This window comes from Lepisosteus oculatus, chromosome 10 (genome assembly GCF_040954835.1).
Source record: "Lepisosteus oculatus isolate fLepOcu1 chromosome 10, fLepOcu1.hap2, whole genome shotgun sequence".
Classification (NCBI taxonomy): Eukaryota; Metazoa; Chordata; class Actinopteri; order Semionotiformes; family Lepisosteidae; genus Lepisosteus; species Lepisosteus oculatus.
Window position 1 is genome coordinate 31,412,161 of NC_090705.1, and position 27,625 is coordinate 31,439,785.

At 39.1% G+C, this 27,625-nt stretch overlaps 1 protein-coding gene across 1 annotated transcript; it reads left to right on the forward strand.

The window, feature by feature from the left end:
* The first annotated feature begins 1,452 nt into the window (after window positions 1-1,452).
* lrrc3b (leucine rich repeat containing 3B) lies at window positions 1,453-27,043 on the forward strand. The gene is made up of 2 exons (XM_015357370.2): window positions 1,453-2,163; window positions 21,971-27,043. The coding sequence occupies exon 2, from the start codon at window positions 22,136-22,138 to the stop codon at window positions 22,907-22,909; it is 774 nt and encodes a 257-aa protein (XP_015212856.1). The 5' UTR covers window positions 1,453-2,163; window positions 21,971-22,135; the 3' UTR covers window positions 22,910-27,043.
* The last annotated feature ends 582 nt before the right edge of the window (window positions 27,044-27,625 follow it).

Genomic DNA, 27,625 nt, shown 5'->3' on the forward strand with positions numbered 1-27,625 from the left:
TGGGCCAAAACATAGCTACTTAAAATATAGTTAAGCTATTTAAAATAGCTTAGCTTTGCTCTTTGGAGACTGGAGATCACATCAGTGGGAAAGGCATATCATTCCAATGACAGAATTCATGATGGATAATGTTTTACATTACTTCCTTCAATCCCTGAGACTACTAGCAGTCTGTAAATGGCTGTGGATATCAGCCAGCTATAAGGATGATAAAATCAAGGTTTTCGGAACATTATAAATGGTATTATACTGATTGAAAAAAGAAATGCAACACCTCCCCCTCCACACTCTGGCGCCCCCGTCTGTGTGGAACAGACTGAAGAGTGACTCATCCTTAAAGAGGCCCTGATGACGAGTCCATCGCAGCCTCTGTCTGGCCCAAGTCAGTCGGGTGTGACATCTAGGAGGTGTGAGCAGAGGGTCTCTGACAGGTCGCCTTGCTCTAAGGCCAGCAGCCTGGAGCCTCACTGTCCTGTCACTGATGTGGGCGTTGTGTCTGCCGGCTGTTTCAGCAGCAGTATGGGAGGTAGATCTGAAACAATTTCTCAGATGGACCAGTCTGATGTGACAGTCCTGCTCTGGTGTGGTCACTAAAGGGCAACCAGATCTTGGACAGGAATCTGTCCTGCTGAAACCTTCTCTGCAGTCGGGACACAGTGGAGCGGCTTACTCCATAGTGTTTGGCAACGCTGGCACATGACATGCCCGCCCGCAGCATGCCAATGGCCCTCTCCCTTGCTTCTGGTGACATTTGAGGCATTATGGAATGCACAGAAAACTGACTAAGTGTGGCCTTTTTCTTACAGTGACCTAAGCTTGCTTAAGATGCTACCGACTGAACTCATTACTTGCGTTAAAAAAAAATTAAAAAGAGATGACACGAATCTCAGTGCAGTTAAGAATGTACAGCATGGTTTTGAAACAAGATGAAGTACAACTAGAATTAGAAGAAAACTAAAAAAATGTATCTTGTTTGATGTTGACGTTTTTGATTAGCCATTTCTGATGCTCATTTTATGTGCACATTTTATCTGCGGTAACGAGAAACTGTCTTATGTTGACTAAGAACAAAAACACAGAAGCAACGCAGAGCTAGTCACTGTCGAAATACCGTTTTCTCAAACCAGTAAAAAATATTCACTTTCTCCATGTGTTTGGTTCCTTAAATCCGTGTAGGGGAGCGCTCAGCACATTCAGTTTTCCATGTTCCAGCAAAACTTGAAATGACTGACCCACTGCCATGCCCACACTTCTTTCATTTTGTCTAAAGAATCTTCCAGATATTTTCGATGCTGTGTTTTTGAAACGTATGTGTATACGTCTCGTCTGTTTCGTTTTAATCTAATGATCATGTTTTGGGCTTTGCAAACTACTTCGTCACATGCAGCGTTTGAAAATCGGATGAAAATCTGGTGTTTAAGAACTTATTTACTCTATGCTTTCGTGGTTCCTGTAGCAAAACTGTATATAAGGGAACACTTCAGGTTTATTTTGTGATCGAGTCCAAGACCGTGGGCATCATATGGATAAGCGAATCACTATTTTGTGGCTTAAAAAAAGGATGCAGCTGAAAGAACAGATGCATTATTCTGTGGTTTCCTTTAAGACACACAAATCACAGATGCGAAGTGTTTTACATTGTGGATAAGCATAAAGGAGCGTCCATGGTGTGCATTAATCGGCGGTACTTGTGATGCTCACCGGGAGCTCGTTTCAGTAAAGATGATTTGTCTGAATACTTAACAGAATGCGACGGGATTTCTGAATTCTCAAGACAATGACCGTGGCAAGCTGATAATTGTGCGCTGGGAAGAGTACTGCCTGCAAAGGCAGGAGAAAGGGAAGGGTGTGCAGTTGTGACAAGACCATTAAATTCGATGAAACTCCTATCAGGCAACAGACCTCCCAGTACTGAGCGTTCATTCATTTCAGTATTTCAGGCAGCACTCCCGAAAAACACAGACTGCTCTTCTCCAGGACTCCTCCTTTTTTTTTTTACTTTCTCTTCTTGGGTTTAAGAGAATGCAGTTATCAATCGCCTCAGGATGCAGCCAACCTAATCTAAAATCTCTGTTTGCAACAATAGTACCCTACAGCGCATGGCTTAGCGTCTTAGGATAACAGCGTTGGTATGTGTGTCTCAGGATGTCGTTTCGGTTGCAGGTAAGCAATCATATGACGCCTGTTGCTCAGTATTGTATACAGATACAAAAGCATGCTTTTGAATACTGCCTGTGCTGTTTACTTCTCTTTGTTTCAGTTGATCAATTAATTTTGTCGATGTTTCAGGAGTTGTTTAAAAGTAAAACCTCTAACAGACTGCGTGCTGTTAGACCTCCAATACAGTGCTGTATGTATATTTGTATTTTCTGTTCTTACATTGTTTAATGCATTTTGTGGTACTGGTATTTTAGGATTTAAACAGAAAGGTGGTTGCCGTCCTAGTGTAAACAAATATATGTGAAATAATTAATTCAAACAGGTGCTATGGAGTTGTGTGGTGATGGCAAGGTGTTTACATAAGAATAACAACAGCTGCTTGGGGCGGCATAGGAAACCCGGTGCCTTCATTAACACAGGGAAAGCAACTATTACCAAGGGGAGTTCAACTTGGTGCTAAGCATTAAGTGACGACAGATCATTTTCTGTCTGAATGGAATATCCGCATAAAAAGATTTTGTTGTACTGCATCGTAATTGATCTTTAAAAACACAATATCTGGGTAGAAAACCACAAGTGAATGATTAAATCTGCGTTTATTCATAAATTGTAAGAACTGCTTTCGCCATTACCAGTTTGCATGGATTCATAAAAATAAATTTCAAGTTGCTGTGTTGTACATTACCCACGGTAAAACAACATGACGACAAAAAATGGAAGGGATAAGCTGTTTAAACACTTATGTTTATGTATTTCAAGGTCTTGTACATAGTGATTCCCCGGGGAAGGCGCACATGTGTTAATTAAGAACAGTTCTTTTCTCACAGGGAGTGTCCCATGAATGACACTATATTTCTCTGGCAGTAATTAGAATATTCAAAACCCACATTGTGTTGTTGTTTTTTTTGCATGCACTAGTCTGCATGAATTACCGATTGCACTTAATTGGGAAAATATCAGATGCAATGCATGCCAAAAAACAAAACTAACCAAAGAAAACTGAAGTTACTATTTCTGTCTCCTGTGAGAAATCCTTCATCTAAAGTGCTGCATTACCAGTTTCAGTACAGCGCCATTCCATTCAGCACAGAACACAGGGCAGTTGTAAGAAAGGCTTAGGACTTTTGAGGATTTCGGCTTTGTACTGATTGTGATTGAACTTATTTAATGTGAAGCAAAAGGCTGTGGTTGGAAGTTAGAGTGTTGAAGCCCTGAAAGGAAGTTTTGTCACCCTCCAAATGTCGTAAACAGCTTTTAAGCTGCGGGTAACACCAGGACTTTCCATTTGATTCATACAAATTAAATAGCAACAGCTTTGGGAGTGAGATAATTCAACAGAGATAAAGTACCAGGCAGCTTGGGAGTGAATTGTCTTGCATTCCCTGAGCACAGAGATACGGTAGCCTCCAAATTACTCATACTCTTGTTTAACTATAGGAAAAAGTTGATTTAGCACATACAGTAACATTTTGAATTACAGTGTGCTAAAAATGTGTCACAAGAAGTTCCAAACCTAGAAAGAGCATAACTTTAAAAGATAATTACACAGATTTCTAAATAAACGATGGTCAAATGTGTTCATATAAAGTAAATATTTGGAAAAATACTGTAAATTACATCCTGCAATTAGTTTAGTTATTGAGGTGCAATACAAAACCTCAGAAGTATCCTATAAAGTCACTTTGAGCGACACTGTGAGCTGTGAGACTCTGCTGTGTAAAAAACATAGTACTAAATCCTTAATGAAGAACGACAGAATTATCTGTGGATCTAAGAGATTATGAACCTCAACAACTCTGGAGATGGATATGCAAACGTACATACAGTCCAACGTCCCAGTTTCAATTGTGCTGCCCATCATGTTCAAGATGTTCAGGTCTAAAGTGGTGAATTTGTCAAGTAACAACTAATTGACTTCTGAGTTAAGTGGAACTCATACAATTGGAATTTTTGGACACTTTCACAAGGGGCATGATTAACATAGAAAGGTTAAGGCCATGGTGAAAAGAATGTCATCCCATCTGTGAAGAATCTGTTTTAGGGTTACGGTAGTTTGCATTATTTGATCCTGATGCCCTTCTTAAAACTGAGGCATGAATGGATTCCAACGTGTATCAGGAGAGATTCTACACATAAACCTGGTTCCACTGGTAGTAAACCCACGCTTGGTATTGACAGATCCTCTAGGAGGATAATGGCCTAAAGTAGCAAATCTACTGCCAATTGGCCATTCCTGATTGGCCAGCACAATCCCCCAACCCCAATCCAATAGAAACAAATCCGATAGAAACGTTTTGGTTTGGACTGAAGAAATTTGTATACAAGCACAAACTTCATAACTAGAAGCAGCTACTGACATTCTGCATGAGGAATTTTCAAAAATCCTGTCTCTGTGTTATCAATAAACACAGTGGGATCAATAAAAATTAATTTGTTGAATAATTTTGAACATCATATTATAGTTGGAAAAACGTATAATTTTGTAGGATAGATATAGTTGTACGATAGCCAGTTTTCATTTGGTGATGCAACAGATAGTGAATGTACACTCACATTTTTTTGCTTTGAAAAAATCAGCCTTCAGTTACATTGTATCAAGGGTATGAATAAGCTTGTAGCTTATTCATAAGCTCCAGCTGACCAACAGGAAGAGCTCCCCTAGTAAAAAAGTTCAGTATCTGCCTGGTACTGTTAATCCTCATTTGATTCAATTAGTAAAACAACAACAACAACAACAACAATACTTTACCACTTTCTGTCTTTTATAATAAAAAAAATGTTTTTCACCAACTTTCAATTTAAACATATTTTTATATTAAACACTTTTTAACTTCAACTTCATGACCAGGCCTGACATCATACAGGTTTTATATGTTTTTTTTTTTAATTAATGACATGTCAATATGCCTGTCAATATCTATGTTCATATTAATTTAGTTCTGTATCTGCTTGCCATTTTAATTTTTCTGTATCTTTATTCAGTTATATGGTTACTTTGCTTTTGCTGGTGGTGTAACTTAAATAGTTGTCAAACGATATTTCAAGGGGAACTCTTATTTAGTAGTCATGTAGTTTGATCTTATTTTCTTGCTGTCAGATACGAATTGATTAAAACTTCCAACACTATGTTTTTTTCATATGCTCAGGGAGATCAAAGAAATGGAAAATTAAGAAGTTCTCAGTTGTATAACACATTTATATAGCTTTGAATTAATTTCAATCATATTGCCAGAGCATGTGTGACTATAAAATGCTATGGATATGTTATTGAGGCTTTCTAATCTGTATCGCCCTCTTTTTGAAGGAAATGCAAAAGCAGAAGCTCAATTTATAGGTTCAGCATGCATCAGAACTAAATTTCTAAACAAATCCACTAAACAAGTTGGGGGAAAAGGATTCTATGATTTCTAATGCCAGAACACTAGATGTCATTGGGTTTGATTCCAGACTCGGATATCGGTCTGGGTTTGTACAGTATGGTTTACCTGTATTCATATGGGTTCTCACAGGATTGTACAATTTTCTACCTCCTACAAAAAACATGCAGCATAAGTTCAAATTAGGCCTTTTTTCCATGGCCCCATCAGTCTCATCTTCTATTTGGGATATATTCTGTGTTGTTGCAGTTCTCACAAGATAATCAGCTTTCTGATAATGCGTGGATGGACAGACGATAATTATAATTGGAGTCTAATTGTGGTCTAATTGTCCATTAGGCTGCCTTCTTCCAGCTGTGTGTTTTTTGCAAAGAATGCTTTGCTTTGAAGTCGGCAGTGGCGAGAAAATTGTCAATTGGAAATTGAGAAAAAAGTAGTCCAGACATCACATGACTGCTATGCTTAAACGGTACCTCGTAATTAGAGCTTCTGCTACTTCCTCTCTCCTTTTCATTTGTGTTTGTTAGCCCTCTTCTCTTTTTTTATTATAATCATGCTGGTTATCCATTTCAGATGGCTGGGAAAAGGAAAAAACAAAGCCGATTCTTAACCTGCTTTTTGCTCAGTTAAGAAGCAACTGAAGGAATTGGATTCTCCTGTAGTAGGTAAAATGGCTGCTCTGTTGGAACAGTCAATGAAACGGCAGGCACAGCTTATAATGCTGTAAAAGGTGTGGAGTTAAACTTTTAATTATCAGCAAGACCTGCAACTGGATTTAGAGACTAGACTTAAGTACTGGAAACTTAATAATAACACCAACAACATCTTTTAATATTGTACTTTTCCAAACCCAAGGATGCTGCACATTGTGAATACAAAAAAAGAAAAAATAAGTACAATAAAATATAAAGAATAAAAAAAAAAAACCAAGCATACAGGTTTTTACAGATGTAGGTCAATCAGACGTAGACCTTGGTAAAAAGGTAAGCTCTGAGTCTGGTTTTGAAGAGAGTCAAAGAAGCTGGCTCTTGTAGAGTCTGAGGAAGGTCATTCCATAACAATGGAGCAGCGACAGAAAAGACACGGTCACAAAAAAATGCACGTGATTTAGTCCTGGGTACAGTGAGCAGAGGTGTAGCCTCAACTGACTGGAGTCTATTGAAGGGAGTGTAAACATGGAGGAGGTCAGAGATGTATAATGGAGCCAGATTATTTAGAGCCTTGAAATTTAGTAGCAAGATCGCATATGTGTATAATATGTGACTTTATATGCAACCAACTGGTAAGTAAGTAGTCTAACTGCACAGTTTTGAACATATTGCAACTTGTTGAGAAGAGAGTTCTTAGTTCTCTGAGAAGTTTTCATGTTCTTCAGTTCTCAGAGAAAAGAGAAGAGAGGGGGCCCACAGAGCAAAGAGTTGGCAAAATCAAGCCTTATGGAAACTTCTGGATAATGGTGGATAGTTAGGAAGAATACAGAGCTGGAGGACCGTTCCCATCATAACAACATTCGCAAAGGGTTTGCCACAGGAAAGTGACCATGACAATGTAGTCACATTGTTGAAAAATACAGTCTTCTTGGGGTTTCCATATTTAGCACAACAGGACTGTGGCATGGAGAGGGTATACGGAATATAGGAGATAACTGTTCATATGTTAGTTGTTTAGATTTGTTACAAAGGAAACACAGTATTATCCTGGACCAGTAGGTGGCACTTACTGTATGCCTCTGGACTAGAATTTCTGGAAAAAAAACAACAATGCTCAACTGTGCTCCAAAGGACTCAGTGCTGTAGGACTATAGGCCCTGAAGTCCTGGCTAAATTTGACAGTGGGCTTGAATACCACATCGATTTATTCCTGAATTCAGCTGGTGAAACAATTGGAAATTTCTTACATGTACAACTGATCTGCACGTGGGGTTTCACTTCAGTGGTTGAAAACTCACGCTATATGTAAAGCACTCTGGGATCCTTTGATGAAAAGCTCTACATAAATGCAATCAATTACTATTGTGAGTCACTGCATGGCATAGAACAAAGTTTGTCTTAATTGTACTACATAAGTTTTCAGATCTCTGGGGTCAGAGTTTGTTGAAAAAGGAGTACTGTTTATATAAGTTATTTTGTTCCTGTTAGTTCTTTGCTGAGTTTAAAAAAACTATGGGTGTAGATATAAATGATAGAAGATACAAAAGCCCAATCTTGGGTCAGAAAAATACAGTATATACCTGATCTAAATGTGTATATTGCATTTAGTTTTTATATCTGCCTTGAAAAGGTGTTCACCCTGTGCCACGGAGGTCCATATTTATTAAATTACATTAAAATAAAGGATGTATATACCGCACATTTTAAAAGTGAATATACTGTATTAAATCAAACCTTGAATGCTAAAAAATGGATGCTTTCATGTTTGCTTTTCCAAAAACTGAAAAAAAAAACTCAAAGATATGGATTGTGGTGGTTCACATGATTTCAAAAACAAATAAAACTGTCTCTGTAGGGTTCCTCTGTCAGGGACAGAATTTCAAACAAAGATTCAACCATAAAGACCAAGGAGCTTCTCAAACCACTCTGTGATAAAGGTATGGAAAGACAGAGAAGGGCAGAAAAATATTCAAAGATACTGAATATCCCTGAATGGGAAATTCCAATTAATAGTGGAAAGAGAATTCTACCACTTCCTACAGTACGTCAGATTGTCCCTCCAAATTAGCCAGGAGCAGGGCAAGGTGAGGGATGCCACTGTGGGACTAACAGTGACTTTGAAAGAGCCTCAGGCTTCTTTAGATGAAAGAAAACGTCAGCAGTAACTCTATGAAACTGGTCTGCATAATAGAATTGCAAGTAGGAGGTCATTACTGAATTAAAAAATCTTGAATCCTGCAGGAAAATTGCTGCAGAACATTTAAGTAATACTAGTTCAGGTGGGTAGATGCGTCCGCATGCGTAGGCTGCAAAGGAACAAGTAATAGATTTTTTCCATACTGAAAAAAAGAAGAAAGAAAACACAACATTTCAGCTGTGGAGCCTTCTTCAGGTGTGTCACATAAATTGCTCAGGGGCCCAACGGAGTAGAATTCCTCTGCAAGCCACAGGATTTGAACATGTCAAACTTCCAGCCACAGGTGCAGATCCTTAGCCACAGAACCACCGCTCTGCCCTTAGTTCAACATAGACCAACACATTTTCCATGTTTGTGAAGTCCTCTCCAACCTATTTGTCACACTTCTAAGGTCCACTTTTTGGGATATATAGGTTCACCCCTCGGGTTTGAGATGGACCCAACAAAGGTTTCAGCCATCCAGAACTGCCCTACTCCCAAGGACTTGAAACAAGTCCTGGGTTTAGCAAATGTCTAACATCGCTTTATTAGGAATTTAAACTTTATTGTGGCACCCATCACTGCTCTAAACTGTAGAGGCCCCAGACAGGGCAAATAGACCCCCAAAGTGGACAAGACCTTTAACTGTCTCAAACAACACTTTTCCACAGCACCAGCGCTCTGTCAGCCAGACCCTAAATGTCCCTTTCTACTTGAGGTTGACGTCTCAGCCCATGGAGTTGGAGCCATATTGTCACAATGCCATGGAGAAAAGAGTGTCCTCCTTCCATGTGCCTTATTTTCAAGTAAACTTTTCCCGGCTGAAGCTAACTACAACGTCAGGAACAGAGAACTTCTGGCTATCAAGCTCGCCCTGCAGGAGTGGAGGCATTGGCTGGAGGGTGCCCAACATCCTTTCACTATCCTCACTGACCACAAAAAACTGGCTTACTTACAGTTGGCTAAACATCTCAACCCCCGCCAGGCAAGATGGGCTTTATTCTTCTCCAGATTCCGCTATACCCAGACTCCAGGAACATCAAAGCCGATGCCCTCTCTCGCCTTCACAATTCCTCTATGACTGAGATCCCCACACCCCCTAACCCATTATACCTCCTGCAAGTTTCTCACAGCTGTACATTGGGACATTGCAGATCAGGTTAGACGTGCCTTTCAAGGCCACTCTGTACCCCTCCAATACCCCCCTGACAGATTTTGTACCCAACTTTGTCATTCCACTGGGGTCATGATTCCCACTTCACTGGCCTCCTGGACACTAGAAGATCCATTGAATTCATCTCCAGGGACTTCTGGTGGCCTTCTCTGAAGACCGATGTAGCAGACTTTGTACGGGCATGCTCCACCTGTGCAAGAAACCCCCGTCAGAAGAAGGCTGGCCTCTTGTAACCCCTCCCAGTTCCCACACGCCCATGGTCCCACCTCTCAGTGGATTTTCTTATGGATTTCCCCAAATGCCAGGGCAAGACCACTATCATGGTCGTTATTGACCGGTTCTCTAAATCTGCACATTTTATCCCTCTTCCTTCGGCCTGGGAAATGGCTGATCTTTTTGTCCGCCATATTTTCCAACTCCATGGCATCCCGAAGGATATCATTTCTGAGGACCCTCAATTCATATCAAGGTTCTGGAAGGCTTTCTGTAGAGCCTTGGGTGCTTCTGCCTTACTCACCTCTGGATACCATCTGGAAGCTAACGGCCAGGCAGAGAGGATTAATCAAGACCTTCTTACTGACCTCAGAACCTATGTCTCTGCCTTCCTAAACAACTGGGTGTCCCTCCTTCCTTGGGCTGAGTAAGCCCACAACTCTCTCTACTCCTCTTCCACTGGTATGTCTCCTTTCCTGTGCTCACTCGGATACCAACCCTCACTTTTTCCTGACACCATCCTGGACACCGATGTTCCCTCAGTCCAGAACTATTTTTCCCTTCCCCAAGGACTCTGGAAGGCTGCTAGGAGCACTCTTCTAAAATCCTCACTTAAACAGAAGATCTCTGCTGACAGACTTCGTAAACCATTCCCCAGTTTAAGACGAGGTCAATATGTCTGGCTTTCCACCAAGAACATTTCTCTCCGACAACCCTCCTGTAAACTAGGCCCTCACTTCATTGGACCTTTCAGAATACTTTCCCAGATCATACCTGTCTTCTACCATCTCACCCTTGCTCCCCCTCTCAGAATTCATCCCACCTTACATGTTTCCATCCTAAAGCCTTACCATAGGTCCCCCACAACCATGCCCACCTCCTCCCCGTCTCATTGATGGCTCTCTGACCTACACTGTGAACAAGATTTTGGGTCTTTGATGGCACAGAGACTCCCGGCAATTCCTGAGGGGAGGGGTACGGTCCTGAGGAGCGCTTCTAGGTTCCAGAGGCTGATATCCTGGATCAAAAAATTGGGTCGAGGATTTTCTTCACACCCATCCTGATCCATCCACTGGGGCGTCATATTTCCACATGCGCGCATTCCACACACTCTCACATTCCCACGTGGATCAGCTTTTACAAACGCTCAGGCCGTAAGTTATTCTCCTATCCCTTTTCTCTGCCAACCCTATTTTAGTTCCTCTCTTTTGCCCCTTCCTCGCTCACTCTAGTTTACTGACTTTTGCTTGTTTCGTGTTTTATACCCTTGCTTTTCAGATTTGGATTTGTTGTCTCGGTTCTACTGCCCTCTTCTGACCTTTTGCTCGTGTTTTGGATATTGAGTGCTTTTGGCTTCCCCGTTTTTTCCTGCACAAGGGCAGTGACAGATACCAAATATATTTTTAAAAACCATCAGAGTCTTAAGAATTAACATGCAGCGATGCATTGTAGATATTTAAAAAGCACAGCTAAAAACTTCAGATATTTCTCTGCTGCCCTTAATGAAAGAATGAATGTCATGGACACATTCATATTTTAATATTTATTTGTGTTAGAAACAGAAATATTGTAGTCCATTTAGAGCCTACATATCTTGTGTGTAACTGCATGACAGAACTACTGCAGCAGATATTTTCAGTGTCTTCAAAAACAAAATTAATGACTTAAATGTGTTGAAGCGCAATAAAGTGGTGGGTAGACAATCTACAAGATTACTGGGAAAGTGTTCCCTGGACATATGAGTACAAATGTGAACTGTTTTGCCACAATGATAAATGTTTTGTGTGGTACAGTATAAACATGATCAAAGGAAATGTGGAAGAATGGGCCAAAATCCCTAAAAGCCAATGTGAAACTGAAGAAAAATACCGCAGTTGAAGTCATTACTGCTCAAGGAGATACAGTACAGTACTACTGGATGTTAAATCTGAGTGCTCGCAAATTTATTCAAACAAAAAGATATTTACTGTTGTATCATTTTGTTAATTAAATTATCCAAATTTATCTTTTATGTCTTTGTGCTAAATTTTTATTCTGGTTACCTTAATGTTTTATTAAGACTTCCATGATGATTAAATTACATTTTAAGTTTTAAATATATGAGAATAGAGACATTCACAAGCTTTTGTCTTAGCACTTGGTGGTGATAATTAATGTTTTAGTTACACATTTTTTTGGAAGATTTTTTCTTTACAGTACAGTACTACAGTATGTAGTAGTTTGAGTTACAATTGTATTAATTTTAATTTACATTTTAACAAAATTAAAAGACAGCATACAGGACTAATTTTATGTACAGTATAATGATTTTAAGTAGCTCAATCAATAACATTTTCAAAGTCATTGTTCTGCTCGGTCACAGCTTAAAATTAGAAATGTTTCCTGAATATACAGTTTGTTATATGTCAGCATAATCTAATAAGTCCAAAGCAACCTTGAAATTTCTTAACTGTTGTTTCATTTGCATCCTCAGTAAAATACCTTTTTACAAAAACTCGAAGATGGTTGCAGTACAGAGTGTTTTGGATGCATCGTGCCTAATGAGACATCGCCTCCATTTAAGCTACTTTTTTGGCTGTAGTTTTCCTCAGTCCACTCACCTAGTTGCTTTCCTGTTATGATTCATGGTCAAGCTATTGTTTTTAGATAATGAAGAAAGCAACATCCAGAGTCTTAAGCTTCTCTTGATGGAGCACTTTGCATAAAGGATTTGTAGAATGGGTCTCATTTTAAATGCCGTTAGAAGACTTCAGATTACCCAAAATCATACTCCGGAGACAATTAATCAAATTGACAGCTCACTGGCACTGCAGACACGCAACATGTTCCACCGATACCAAAAGTGCCAGGTTAATATTAAGAGGGAAAAAAACTGGGAATCAGACTTGCTGAAACAATATTTTAATCCCACTCTTGTTGGTCACAAGCATTAAGCAAGATCATTTTCTGGGATAAAGGTCCCGAAGTCAATTTGTAATTGATCTGATCATTTGATGCTAATGATCTCTCACTATTGTACAGCGAACACAGGACCCTCATGCAGTCTGCTCCAGTTACTGTCAGTGCTCGTTACTCAGTCCGAAGGATCTATAAAGAAAAGCATGAGAACAGCACCAAAATATAGGCAAGGAGCAGAACGTAACATTGCTCTGCCTGGCACTTGCACAATTGACAATATGCTGTCGAAGTCCTTATTGGATCCAGGCCTATACAGCTTAAAGATAACGTTAGAGTTACTTTTATGTAACAGTTTGTCAAAATTAATAGTACCTATAATAAGACAAAATGGTTATGACATATAGGGGGACATCTTCATTTTGACTGCACTCTTTTGCTCTTCTCCTAAAACCCTGTGGTAAATACAGTACCTTGATCTGAAATTGTTAGTTAAGTCTCTTTAAATTTCAGGACAATGATTTAAATATGGAAAAGTTTATGAACCGTTCTGTGCTCAGCATCTAATCTGAAGTCTTTAGAGTAAAGTCCTGGTCATTGTAGGATTCGAAAAGGATATAACACCAGGATTTTCTCTTATTCCTCCAAGCCATTTTTAAGGGATCGTCCCTTTGTCTTCCATTTGGAAAACAAGATCTTCCAGAGGTTAATAACTAACAGATAACTAGCTAGACTAGGCACTCCTGCAGCGTATATTTGCTCTTAGATTGACATAACCGAATATGCCTTCCTGAGGCACAAGTACTAGTCTATGGATTTCTCATCCATTTAGATGCTTTTATTGGCTCAGAATAGGTGGCAGCTTCTGAGTTGACCTTTCAGGTTCTCAGACACAATGACTCATTCTTTCAGCCTGGCTGCTCAGCAAAGGCGATGCCTTCTGCACCTGAGCCAGGAGGGTAAACAGCACAACACAGGATTCCTTGTCTGTGTTAAACTCTCCAGGGGGATTGGAGGTTGAAACAACACAGATGTTCCTATCTTTGCTTTAAAGCTGCCCGAGATTACATGCTAAAACAGATCGGGGAGGAAGACTAGGTGAATGATTGCCTGTCTCTTTCAAGAATAGAGGTTTTGTAGTCAAGAGAGAAAGGGTTTTAGCTCAGCGAAGTTGGTTTTATTGTGAATAAGCTGGAGTTTTCAGGTTTGTGAAAGATGTGGAATCAATTCATGTGCTTTTAAAAACACTGTAAAAAGAATATAAACAGGCTAACGTGTACATTAAAAAGCAATATTCAAACAGAACCCAGGATGGACCGTGCTAATACTACAAAGTCAAATCCATGACCCCAGCCAGACGTGACTAAGTGCACCATCTTATGATTCACATCACCTCTTGATCAGTGCTGAGCTATAACAGCACAATATCAACAAAGCTGATGAACTTCATTCTCCACCATGACCTTTTTTTTTACACAGCAAATATTAATTCAACAAGATTTAATTAATGCTTAATGGATAGCCAAACTCTTCTTCTTATCACAGAGTAAGTCTGTTTCTTTTCAATAACCACACATTCTTTTAAAAGTGTATTTCCCTTGTGTGATCTACGGTATATCTAAGTGTACAAAAAATAGTACAGTGATAGAATGGGTTAAGAGTGAACTTTTCAGGATACTGAAGTACAGGAGTATAAATATAAAATAGAAATATAAAATTATATACAGAGAGAGATGGCACAGTGACATTGTGATTAGCATTATAGCCTTGCAGCTCTGGGGCCCTGGACTCAATTCCTGGGATGCTATATGTATGGGGTTTGTATATTCACCTCATGTTTGCGTGGGTTTACTCTGGACGCTCCAGTTACCTCCCACAGTGCAAAAACACGCTGGCAGGTTAATTGGCATTGGGAAACCTGGTCCTGGTTTGAGTGTGTGTGCGTGCCGTGTCTGCCCTGTGACAGACTGCCATCCTGTCCAGGGTGTATCCTGCCTTGCACCTCTTGCTTGCTGGGATAGGCTCCGGCTCCCCCTCAAACCCTGGTTTCAATGAAGTGGTTAAAAGATGGTTGGATATAGACAGAGATAGAGCATGTATGTATTACTCCTATTGCTGATATAGAATATTCCGGAACATACATATTTCATTTCATACCTTAGTAGTGTAGCTCTGTAGTTAAGTGACAATAGCTTCAATGGCTACCAAGACTATTGTGCAAGAGTATATATATATTTCAAGTAATAGGTTTATTCTGTGCTGAAAAGAGAAGAAAGAAAACACAACGTTTTGGCTGTGGAGCCTTCTTCAGATGTGTGAAAACCAGATATATATTTCTGCTAGTTAGAAGTTTCCATTTCACACATCATTAAATGGTTAGGAAGAATGCTTAAAATAAACTAACTTGATTTTTTTTCTTTCAAATAAATACATAAATACTGCCCACAGTAGCTTATTTTTTTTGTTGCTCCTATCTGAATGTCAGCCTGGAATGTAGGCCACTTATTTTAAAGGGATATAGAACATAGACACACTAAATACACCAAGGCAAACACACATGTGCACATCTAATTTTACACTGTAAATGTACTTTATATAGTGCCCTTTATACCAGAATGCTTTGCAATATTAAATGAGTAAATGCATATCAAAAAGGAAAAAGATCATAACAGTGACAATCAGCTGCACAGAGGTACATTATAAAAGCAAGGGAATCTTTATATTTAAAGGATGTCAGCCTTCCTAATCGTTTGTGGAAAAGAGAGTCTGTGCTGAAGCTTAAGACTCTAGCCCCTGTCAGCTTAGGTCCATATGACTAAATTATTAGACCATAGCCTGACATTTTAGTTTCTGTATAATCATTTTGATATGTTACATAAAGGTGTTTTTTTTATGACTTTCCAAGCTTAATACTGTACTGACAAACGTGTTTGATGGTGGCACTTTAAATCTTGTTTCATTTCTCTATCAATACTTTTATGTAATTTTGCTTCTCACAAACACTTATATTTCATTTTCACTTAAAATTTCCATTAGATATCCAAATGGATTTCCTTTAAGAGTTTTGGAAGACCAAATGATAAAACCAGCTTAGTTACTTCCCTCGCATGTATTTGCTGTAAGACATGGAACATTATCTTGCTGGAATACAAAGACATTCTCAACAATGGAACAAGTAATAAAATAATTAGTGATGGGATTCAAAACCTTTCCCAAAATGTCTGTGGAGGTTCCAGAGCTCATTTGAACCTCAAGAAGAACAGCTTGTGATAACATGCTGATATTGAATAGCCCCAGACCCCTGTGCTAAAAGATTTGACATCTGGGACAATCCAATCAGGATTAAATGTTTTTTCCTGCTCTCCTTCTTATGAACACAGCCCCAGGAGTTTCACAATCCTTCTACGAAAAAAAAACATCACTTCACTCCACAGCTGTGCTCAGTATACGTTTTTTTTGAATACTTTATGATACTCCACAGCTGATATATGTAATAGTGGGAGCATACTGGATAGCATTGATGCCTTGGGTTCAATTCCAGACCTGGCTTGCTACAGTATCTGTGTGCAGTTTGTATCCTCTCTGTGTGTTTGTGAGGGTTTCCTCCAGGTGCTCTGGTTTCCTCTCACAGTCCAAAGACAGGCTGGTAGATTAATTGGCTTCTGGGAAGATTACCCCTGGCGTGAGTGTGCACGGGCTTGCATTTGTATGTGACCTGTGATGGACTGACATCCCATCCAGGATGTATGATGCCTTGCGCTCGTTGCTTGCCAGGATAGACTCGGGCTCACCTGTGACCCTGGTTAAAGCAGTTAGAAAATGGATAGATTCTATAACAATTTAAATGCCCAAAACCATAGGTTATTGCCAACCCTTTCCAAAACACTGCAAAGTATGGGAATGTATGTACTGTATGTGATTCTATCTCTTTAAACATTTAAGGACCTCTGGATTGCACATCTGGGGTCTTTTTAAAACAGACTCTGTTTTAAAACAATTTAAAACACAGTCTGGAGCAGGAAAATTTAGAACTTTTCTGTTTTGATAATCCATTTGTTATGCCATTTCATATCGTAACGCTCCCGGGGTTCGCCGACAGAAGGAAACAGGCCGGGGGCTCTGGCACAGGTTGGCAGGACATTTATTAAAGGGGCCGAGGGGGGCTAAACACACAGGGACAGGGGAGATATAGCACTTCACCCCACCTACACAGACACAAGAGGGAAGGGGGCGTCTCCAGCCCTTGTCCCACTATATACGGGCAGGTATTCCTGCCCCTCAGCCGCCGTTCCCAGCCTGCCTTCCGTGCGCATGGGTACAGCGCCCCAATAGCGCTACAATAGCATTGATCAAAAATAAATACAGGATACATAAATGTTAGTCAAAGGTGCACAAAGTAATTCCTTAAAGACACAGCTGTTCTTACCATAAATTGGTATTATGCATTAGTATTCTTAAAACCTGAATATAACACACAGAATGAACAAATAAAACAACCAGTTTTGCCCTGATTGGAACTCAGCAGTGCGGTTCAGCCATGTATAGATCTTCCTGTATGTGCTCATTATGTCTGTGGTTTCAGTGGTCAGCACTTGTCATTGCTGAGACAGATACCCCAAATATATTTAAATTATCTTTTGTATGTGACGTTTTTGTCAGTTGTACTGTTATTTGCTTGTCTCATTATTGATTAACACCTGGGACTGCTAAGTTACAGCACAACCAGTGCTTATGAGAAAGAAATATGACACAATTACAGTTGGTTCTGCATGGATTATATGGATTTGGGATGATTCAGAAAGGCTTATACAGTATACTTGCCAAACAGGATTGGGCTACATTGCTGGCTCTCACTAATTCCATTTATTTTGCTGCTCCTTCCCTAAAAAAAGACCAAAGACTTTTTTGTTAGACTGTAGAAGTCACAGTTGTCGTTTGGGTTAGGTAATACCTCTGCAACATTTGAACACTTGAAGGAGAGAGCGCTACATTCTGTGCCACTGAAAGCCCATGTGATATATTTCAGTTATCTGTTTTTGCATGCAGTCACTTTCTGAAAGGTGAGAAGTATTTAACTGCATCAGGACCACAGGGCTGAAACAGGATTGTGGACCCAAGCGGAGTGGGTATTGATCATGAAAAGACTAAATTGATGGTGTCTTGGCCAGCGCCCATGAAGAGACTTGAAGTTGGCTTCTTACTATACATGGTAAAGGATTTCTCTAAGATAGTTACTGTGCTGTGGAAATTCACGGGCAAAGGGACCTTTGAAGAGCTAAAGGCAGTCATCAGGTACCTCATCTTGTCCTTCTGAAAACCAGGTTTGACTTTAATAATGGACATCAATGGTTGTATCAGTGCACTCTCATGCAGGCCCAAAGGGCAAGCAGGTGATTGCTTACTACATTCAGACACTCAGCAAACCAAGAGAAATGTGTAACTTGTCAGAGGTGTAATCAAATGCGATAATACAGGTTCAGGGCATCTCTCGGTTGCCTGGTCGGCTTCAAAGACCCAGAGGGGCAGATGGTCTAGTGGATTTACAGTACAAGAGTTTCACTACTGAGCACAAGGCTGGAATGAAAGACTTGAACACAAGATGCTGTTTCATAGGTCCTGCTGAAGTGGAATCCATTCCCTATGTCCAGGCAGAACGAGTGTAGTTCCAAGGACTTGGCTGTTGGGGACGTCACTAAGGGCCAAGCGGGACCTGAAAGTGTACCCAGGAGAACAGCCATAGTGGTGACCACTCACAGCCATCACAGCCCCCCCACTACTGCAGTAGCAGGTGCATGGACTAAATAGAAATTGATGTCCGTTGACCTTTTGTCACATTCGTAAACCCCTCCTCTTAAGGACGCTCCAGCTCTTTCTTGTTTTCCATTCATCTCCCGTACCTGCTCCCTGTTCCAGCCCCCTTTTAATTTCTCCTTAAAATCCATGCGCTCACTCTATTCCAGGCCCTGCTCTGTTTTCCGTACCAGGCGAGTCCGGGACCCGAAAGTACCTGGTCCTGTTAAGGTTTTAGTTCCCGTTCCCGTGCCGGTTCCGACCCGGTTCCCGTTTTTAATCGTCTGTCTAGGATGGACCGCCCGGCTTTGGACTTTCGCCTCCATTTGGATTCCCCCTTGGCCTTTCTTCAGGATTGTTTGCCTCGGCCACACCTTCCCTGAACACCAGCGCACCACAGACACACCACCTGTTTTCATTCCCGACTCCCGCATGCCTTTTTTCCCTTGTGTATTCTCCCTCAACTCCTGATTGTGTCGTGCGCATAGGGTCCGGAAAGAGTTCTTCCAGTACACCTTTTCCCTGGAAGCAGATTAGAAATTAATGCATGGATCATGGCCTTGGATTTCCTTACCAAGGCCCTGCATTCCCAGACCGCAGTATTCCCATCCCAGCATACAGGAGATGGTCAACAGCTTCAAAGTCCATGACGAGTGTCACATTTACACACTGGACTGTCGTGACCCAGCACACCACCCTCACAACCAGGCACCGGTAGAAATACTGTATAGACACTATCTCCAGTGAGGGAAATTCTGACACCCAGCCCTTGTCAGGAGCAGAAGTCTTGTTAGGTTATCCTGTATCACTGCTGTGAAGTACTTTGTCATCCTGAGTTTCTACCTACACACTGTGTCTAGAGCTAAGGAAGCACTTTCTGAAACCTCTTGAGACTTGTCACTGAAGCAAACTGTTACGTCAAATTATATACAAATAAGACAATTATAAACAATGCAAATTTAATATAATTCACTCTGGGCCACAGCCTCTGCTTTTCTCTGTGAAGCAAATAGTCAAAGTGGAGAAATATTGACAGATTTGTCCAAAATAAAGATTCACAACATAGTGAATAGCCTCTGGTCACAACGATTATATATTACTTCCAGGCTTTTTTCTTCTTCACCAAAGCTGAAGTAGTTAATGATTAAAAAAATATTCTGTTGACACATCAGCTATTAGCCGCTGTATTATTAATTATAAATTTTGAAAAGACAGTTTTCCAAGTGCCATCTACTTTTGGAATCCTTTAACAGACTTATATTTATATTGTTTCCCTTTTTAGCTTTTGTTTAAATAAAGTGCAGTGATTTGGATGTGTTCGAATTAGACTTTCGCTTTGTTTTGTGAATTTGTTGAGACAAAAAATAACGTCAGGTTCTAACAGTTTAAAAAAGTTCTTCTCAACTTTTCACATCATCAGATGGGTATATATATAGTAGATGGGTATATACTGTATATGCCTTTATGCTTGCTGCTACTTGATGCAATATCATGCATTAATGGTAAGAATATTTCAGTTTACAGAAATGTACACTGTATTGGAGAATAATGTACAGTTTAATTTTCAAGCTGATGATGTGAGGCAATAATTTTAAAAAGTCACAGATATTGGAGACATTCTTTGTGACTGACTGAATTAGTATGTAAAACATTCTTTCTTTGTGAGCAGTATTAGAATCATATAAAGAGGGATTTTATCTTTTGAATTGCTGCATGCATCATTTATTAGAAATTCTTATTTGGAAAATAATAGAATTAAATGATTTTGGAACGGAAGTATTTTACACTTTTTCTGGTTTACAATTTGAGTAACAGACACTTTGTAAGTATGGAGTATTTATTGTTGCTTTAAGCTTAATTATTTATTGAATTAATTCTGAAATTAATAATAACACAAAGGACAAGGTTTACAGTTCTAGTGTTCTTCCATTTTTGTTGTAGCTTTTTCTATCTTTTGCATTTTTTTCCCTGCCAGTGTATTCATTGCCTTTTCTTTATAGGCTGCTAGAGAAAGATGCTTTTAAAAAGTAATACATTAGGAAAATACTGTCCAAGTATGTCCAGTGTGTGAAATTCTTAGTGTGTCCAATGTGTGGAACTACTTTTGAAAATGAACATGAGAAAAATACTTTTTAAATGTCATCAATTACGTTAAACCAATATGGTGAGTACAGTTACTGTGTAAAATAATGCATTAACTTTTAAAAGTAACTGTAAACCTAAAAAAAATTTGCAATTGTAATGGATAAAACTGTAGTTTTAAAAGTACCTCTCACCAGCACTGGTTATAATAATAATAATAATAATAATAATAATAATAATAATAATAATAATAATAATAATAATAATAATAATAATAATTGCTTAAACTTATATAGTGCTTTTCTGGACACTTCACTCAAACCGCTTTCCAGGTAATGGGGTCTCCCCTCCACCACCACCAATGTGCAGCATCCACCTGGATGATAAGACGGCAGCCATAGTGCGCCAGAACACTCACCACACATCAGCTATTAGTGGGGAGCAGAGCAGAGAGTAATGAAGCCAATTCATAGATGGGGACTATTAGGAGGCCATGATTGGTAAGGGCCAATGGGAAATTTGGCCAGGACGCCGCGGTTACACCCCTACTCTTTTTGAGAAACGCCCTGGGATTTTTAATGACCACAGAGAGTCAGGACCTCGGTTTTACGTCTCATCCGAAGGACGGCATCTGTTTACAGTATAGTGTCCCCATCACTATACTGGGGCATTAGGACCCACGTGGTCCACAGGGTGAGCGCTCCCTGCTGGCCCTACTAACACCTCTTCCATGACTGTACTTTTCCCCAGCACTGGTTATACAGTAACTGTTTTGCTTGATTGTCAGTTTTTCTTTCTGGTGATATCATTTTGTTCCATACTAATGAGCCTTCATTAAAGATACACCATGAATGGGGTACCTGGATAACTCCTGGATAACATGACTTACTGCACAGCTGCTGATCCTCTGACTGCCTAAGTGCATAGTAGGCTTGTGGCATTGATTAGTGAGACGCATGACTCCTCCAGTCATTGCTAACTATTCTGTAAGGCATTCTGTGCAGTAGCAATCTCGTCATCCCGCTGTTGCTGCTATAATGAAATGAATTGTGATCCATACTGATTTAAGAAAACTGGCATTTACAAATTGAGAAGCTGGTATAAACCCAACTGGCAATTCTAAATGACAGAAACGTGTGTAGTATCTCTCAGAAAAACATGACATTCAAACAGTGGTATGCATACAATGTTATGTTATTTCAGCTATATTAAGTTTTCGTATTTTGTACTGTATGTATGTGTGTCTGTATACATGAGAATTATAACATGAGTTTATTTAGTATGGAACACATGAGTATAGCAAATTACAATCAAGCGCTTCTAACAAGACAGCATGTCAAATCAGAAAAGCACATCACACAAACATCACAGTTGTTAAGCATTCGCACAGCAGGAATGACTTGTCCGTAATAAACATGAACATGCATTAAAAACCAATAATTTTGTTTTTCAGCCTGGACCAATGAATACCAGCAATGAAATTAATTCAGTCCGGCATCATTGCTACTGACTTGGTAAGAAGACTGTGAAAAGCTCTGGCTGTAGAATGTGGTATGATTGAACTCTGCTGCAGGGTCATCCAGAGGAGGAGGTGGGATGATACTGCCAATAGCCCAGTATGAATCTGGCGGGCCTGTGGTTAACTCGTTCCCTCTCCATGTGTCTGCTGTTACAAAGCTTTGTCCTCATGATACTGTGCTTTCATTCAGCCAGTATGTGTCCCAAGGGCTGCACGTGCTCACACTCTGGTGGATTAAATGTCAGCTGCAGCAACGCCAACCTCAAGGAGATTCCCAAGGATCTCCCGCCTGACACCACTCTTCTCAGCCTAGACTCCAATCGGATCACGTCCATTCCCGATGGAATCTTCAAGGATCTGCACCAGCTCAGAGAGCTCAACCTTTCCAAAAATATCATTGAGTCCGTGGGCGAACACGCGTTTAAAGGGCTGGAGGAAACCTTGCAAGCACTCGATCTCTCGTATAATAAGATAACGACAGTGCACAAGAATGCTTTTGCTAGCCTGAAGGCCAAGGCCCATATTGGGAACAACCCCTGGCATTGCGACTGCACCCTACAGCAGGTTTTGAAAAACATGGTGTACAATCACGAATCTGCCAGCAGAGTCATATGTAAGACCTCTGAGCTGCACGATCACGCAGGGAGACCGTTCCTCAAGGCCGATGCTGACCTGTGTAATCTCACCAAAAGGACTACTGACTACGCCATGCTGGTCACCATGTTTGGCTGGTTCACTATGGTGATCTCTTATGTGGTGTATTACGTGCGCCAAAACCAGGAGGATGCAAGGAGGCATCTTGAATATTTAAAGTCCCTTCCGAGCAAGCAGAAGAAGCCCGATGAAACTGATGACATTAGCACCGTTGTATGACATGACAAACAAACAAGGCATTAGGGCTGGAAGTACAGTGTGTGAAAGTTCATAGTTATCAAGAAATGCAGGTAATGGTAAAATCTGTCATTGGAAAACAAAGCTCAAAATGCTGACTTTAAAGATTGTCCTGATCCTGACTGATGTGGCTAACTATGCTGTATAAAAATGCAACTTAGTGTAGCAGGTCAGAATAGCAAAACTTTTATGATTTGGGCAATTAGACATTTTAACCAATATGAAATGTGAATGTTTTAATAAGAAGATGTTAAATGAAAATTGAATGATAAAATCCATAATACCCATTTCTGTATTTGCTAAGCAGAAATGTTTACATGCTGCCGATTCTGCAAATATCTGTCCAACAACTGAAGGTTGATGGGGAAAAAAGCTGAGTTTTGAATTGATCTGACATTTTTGTGATCTCACACAGTGACCTTTGTGTTGCAATGGTTTGCTCTAAAGCTTTTGAGGTGATAATGAATTATTGGGCCTAATCTCAGTTGGTTATGTTAGAAATTAATGCTATTGATAAGATTAAAATAAGAAAGGAATAGAAGGAAAATAAAGTAAATGCATTTTACGTATGTATAACTTGAATGGAGATTCAAAGACTGGTGCTTTGACAAATGTGAAACCAATCGGGCAATAGTGAATGAATTGTGAAGAATTTGGGAAAAATGAAACTCAGGTTAAGATCCCTTACAGTGACCTGTTTTTAAATGGTAGTAGCAGTCTTGCTTTCACTGGTGTTTAACTGTTAGAAAACAGATCACTGTTTTTTCTCGTGTTATTTTGTATGAAGAACCTTTGGCTTAAGACTGTTGTGAATTTTATTTGGGGGGAATAGACAAGCAGAAAGTCGCTCACAGGTTAGGTTTGCTGCACAGATTTGAAATGCATTTCAAAAATTCAAATATATTCGTTGAAGGTCTCACATAATTTTACCTTATGAAATTGCATATTTGCTGATTCAGTGATTCAAATAGCTATTAACCAGAAAAAAATATAATTAAAAAAAACTAGCCATGTAATCATCTTTACTTCCAGTATTACTCAACAATGCTTGTTTTATGCTAGAAATTGAACACATTAAAAACTCTTCTAGATATTCTTATGCCAAAGTAGACTCTCTGAATGTTTATAAGGGGTATAAGAATAAGGGGTACCAGAGAAACATCATATTTTGAAACGCTTCAACTAAAAGAGATGAAGGGTAAAGAGAGCAAGAAAAGATTACGTTTTTTTAAACCTTTTCAATCATTTGTATTTTTACTAGAGTATCTGAAATCTTATATCACTCCAAATTAGAAATAAATAATAAGAAATAAGTAGTAAAGAAATACATTTATTTATATAAGCAGAATTTACGCAGCTATGAATATGACTAGGTGTTTTTCTAAGCAAATCTGTACGCATCCACTTAGGCACTTAGTGTTGAAAGTTAAATGCAGATGAGAGTCGGCTGATGTCTTATGAAACTGAATCAAAATTAATTCTCCTTTAGAAACCTGTAATTCTATAGTAACTGGCATCATGTCTCATTTTGGAGTGCTTTGGACTTCAGAGGGGGAAGTGCTATGAAACTATTAGTCTTTCCTAAACATGTCTTTAGAGCATCAAAACATTGTGTCATATTTGTCCTGCACTTGTCTGGCTTTTAAGGTAGCAGCTCAGTGATCTTTTCTGAATGTTACTGAATGCCCGAATACATTAAAAAAGCAAATATCAGCTGTTGTTATGTTATAGTCCCAATGTTAAATCTGACACTCTGTTTAAAAAAAAGTAAATGTGATGTTTTTGCAGCTAATTTGCTCTCCCAGCTGTGAAATAGACCTGACAGATTGAATCTTAAAGCGCATAAAATTGGCATTCCCTAGAACAGGTTAAATACCCTGAGAAGAGTATGATCTCCAAGATGTAGACCTGTAAAAATACAGTATGGTGCACGTCTAGAAAACACATTTAGTAGTAAAACAAATATTTTTCAAATAGAAGATCAAGTCATGATGTTTGTGTTTAATTAAAAAAGAAAAGATTTTTCTCAATGTCACTGTTGGAATGTTTCAGACCTGACTCGGTAAAATAAAGAAGATCTTCCTATGCAGTGCGTTATAAATGTGAGTAATCACTTGATTCCTGTTGGAGGAATTTTGTGAGAAAAAGAAAATTGTTCTTCAGCGTCTTTTCCTGTGATAGTCTCTTGTTCTTCTCTTGTTTTGTTTCCAGTTTCCATGGTGAACAGTCACTGGAAACATCTTTGTTACTCTGCTTTGTTGCTATAAATGTCTTGATTTGAAAAAAAAAAGATATAAACTAATATTATTTCTTATAGTTTTTTAAATTTTTTACCCTTTAATTTCACATTACCTCTACTGTTTTTAGTGATACAGCCCTAATAGCTACAGTATTTATATTATAAAGCTATTTGTTTTGTCATTTTAAAGCCATTGAAGATACCATAGCATGTTTTGAACAATGCGATAGTAATGATTAAATATTAATAAATGGGAAATTTATCGAACACAAGACAACTCAAGGCATTATATAGCAATTAGGTTTGATAGATTTAAAGTCAGTAAAATACAGTATATTTAAGTTAATATTTTATTCCTAAATAGGTGTCTCTAAGAAATCAAATAACTATCCAATATGTGATGGTTATTGCACTACACTATACTATTTTAATGAAATTGATCAGTTAATAGCAAAGTAAATTACTAAACTTTGGAATTAATTAATAAGTAGTATTTTCCTATTGTGTGACATGATGGAAATAAAAAAACATCTATAAAATGACCAATTTTGAATTTACTGTAGAAGATTTATCTAACTGATAGGGTAAACTACATGGTCTCCTGAAACAACTAGATAGTGAAGCAAAAGGCAAAATGAAGGACGTGACCTGGGGAAACTGAGAAGCACAAAATAGAGCCATTGCTAATTTTAAGTGCCTGAAATTATTGTTGTCTGTTGCATCAATTCATCCTCATTTAACCTGAAGGCAGTCAGTTTCTTCTTTTCCTCAAAGTGAGGTGGGACAGTTTTATTCTTAATTTTGATCAGATATAACATAAGAGCACTGACAGTGTAGCCAGAGAAGGAAGAGTACCGTACCTGTGTGAATGTTTGTGATACCACTCTGGGCTTGTCATGATCTTCTTTGTAAGAATTTTGTTTTCTCCCCAGGTTGTGCCTAGCTTGATCATACCACATCTCAGGCAATGTTATAAGGCTGTACCTTTTACATTTTAAAACATACAGTAACTAATCTCCTCAAGAGTGAAAGGGCGTTGAAAGCTTCATGATTAAGTCAGAACTTTACACATCGTGCATGTGTATGCCAAGATTACTGGTTCTATACAGATGGAAGCAAACAGTGTTTGTCTTTTACATAAAGAGCCAACCATCACTATATCATTAGAATATGTCTTTCACATTAGAAAATCAGTTATATCAAAGCATCTCTTTTCATTTCTTAATAGACTGAGGTACCTATTGGGTGGTACAGATTTGTTCTGCTCTGTCTCCATTATTTTTTAGCTACTACAGCAGGTCCCATATCCAAAGGTCTGGCATGTTAAAAGGCTCTTGCAGATAAACAAGACAAATATGTGTCATTTGTATTTTTATAATATTGATAAATACACTGTAAACCTCCAAAACGAAATGCATTGTGAAATATTAGTGCCCAATTAATGGTTAAAGAAGATTACATCTGTAACAACACAGCGGGGATAATTCACAGGAGATTCACTGCAGCGCACAGCTTGCAAAAGTTGCATTTCAGACGAAAAATGAAACAGCTGCAGCTCTGTCAGGAAACACAATGTCTGGAAGCTGTTACATTAGCATAGAAAGTTAATTAAGTTTCATATCATTAGGTTTTTCCTCATAGAAAAACCTGGTGGAAGCCTTGTGCTGAAGTATGCAGTTTAATTTTCTGTGCCAATTAAAATGGCAGCATTTTGCTTTTGGTTTTTGCTTTCCAGGTATACCACATTTACCATTTTATTGCTCAAGTGCAGGATTTGCTTCATTGTTTTAGTGTCGACAGGCCTAACTCTGAATTCAATTGTACATTCATGAGGCATGTTGTAAAGAAAAAGTAATAAAGAAGAGTGAGCACCCGGATGAAGTGTGTGGAATTTTTTCATTTTTGCTACAATATCATGAGGGTCTTTTCATTGATGGTAATATATACCATACTGTATACATACAGCACTATTTGATTTGATCTTTTGTCTCAAAGGACAAGAGGGACCTCTTAAGTTCCAGAAGCACTCATCCTTTTCCACTGATCTTTTAAGCGTTCACAAGGCACTAGAGGGACGCCGGCGGTTTACTCAAAACCAGTGAGATTTCAGTGCGTACCTCTAGGCAACCAACTGCTTCAAAGTCAGGTGAGTTAACCCCTCCTTCATCATGAGTTATTGTAGCTGCCCTTTGAATCTGACGGAATTGTTAGTCCTTTACTCTTTAAAACCCTGAACATCAATAACCTTTTTTTTTCAGTTACTCAGATTCTAATGAGTGTGACAGCGGGACGAAATATGAGTATTTGCTGTGTCTTGCCTATCTTAGGGAATGGCATGACGATAGGCTGCCCAGACTCCCAAAAAAGTTACCCCCAAAACGCCAATGCGCCATCTTTAACTATTAAGTTAATTGCGCACTACATTTATCCTGGCCGGTTCAGTAGGGATGTACGTGTGA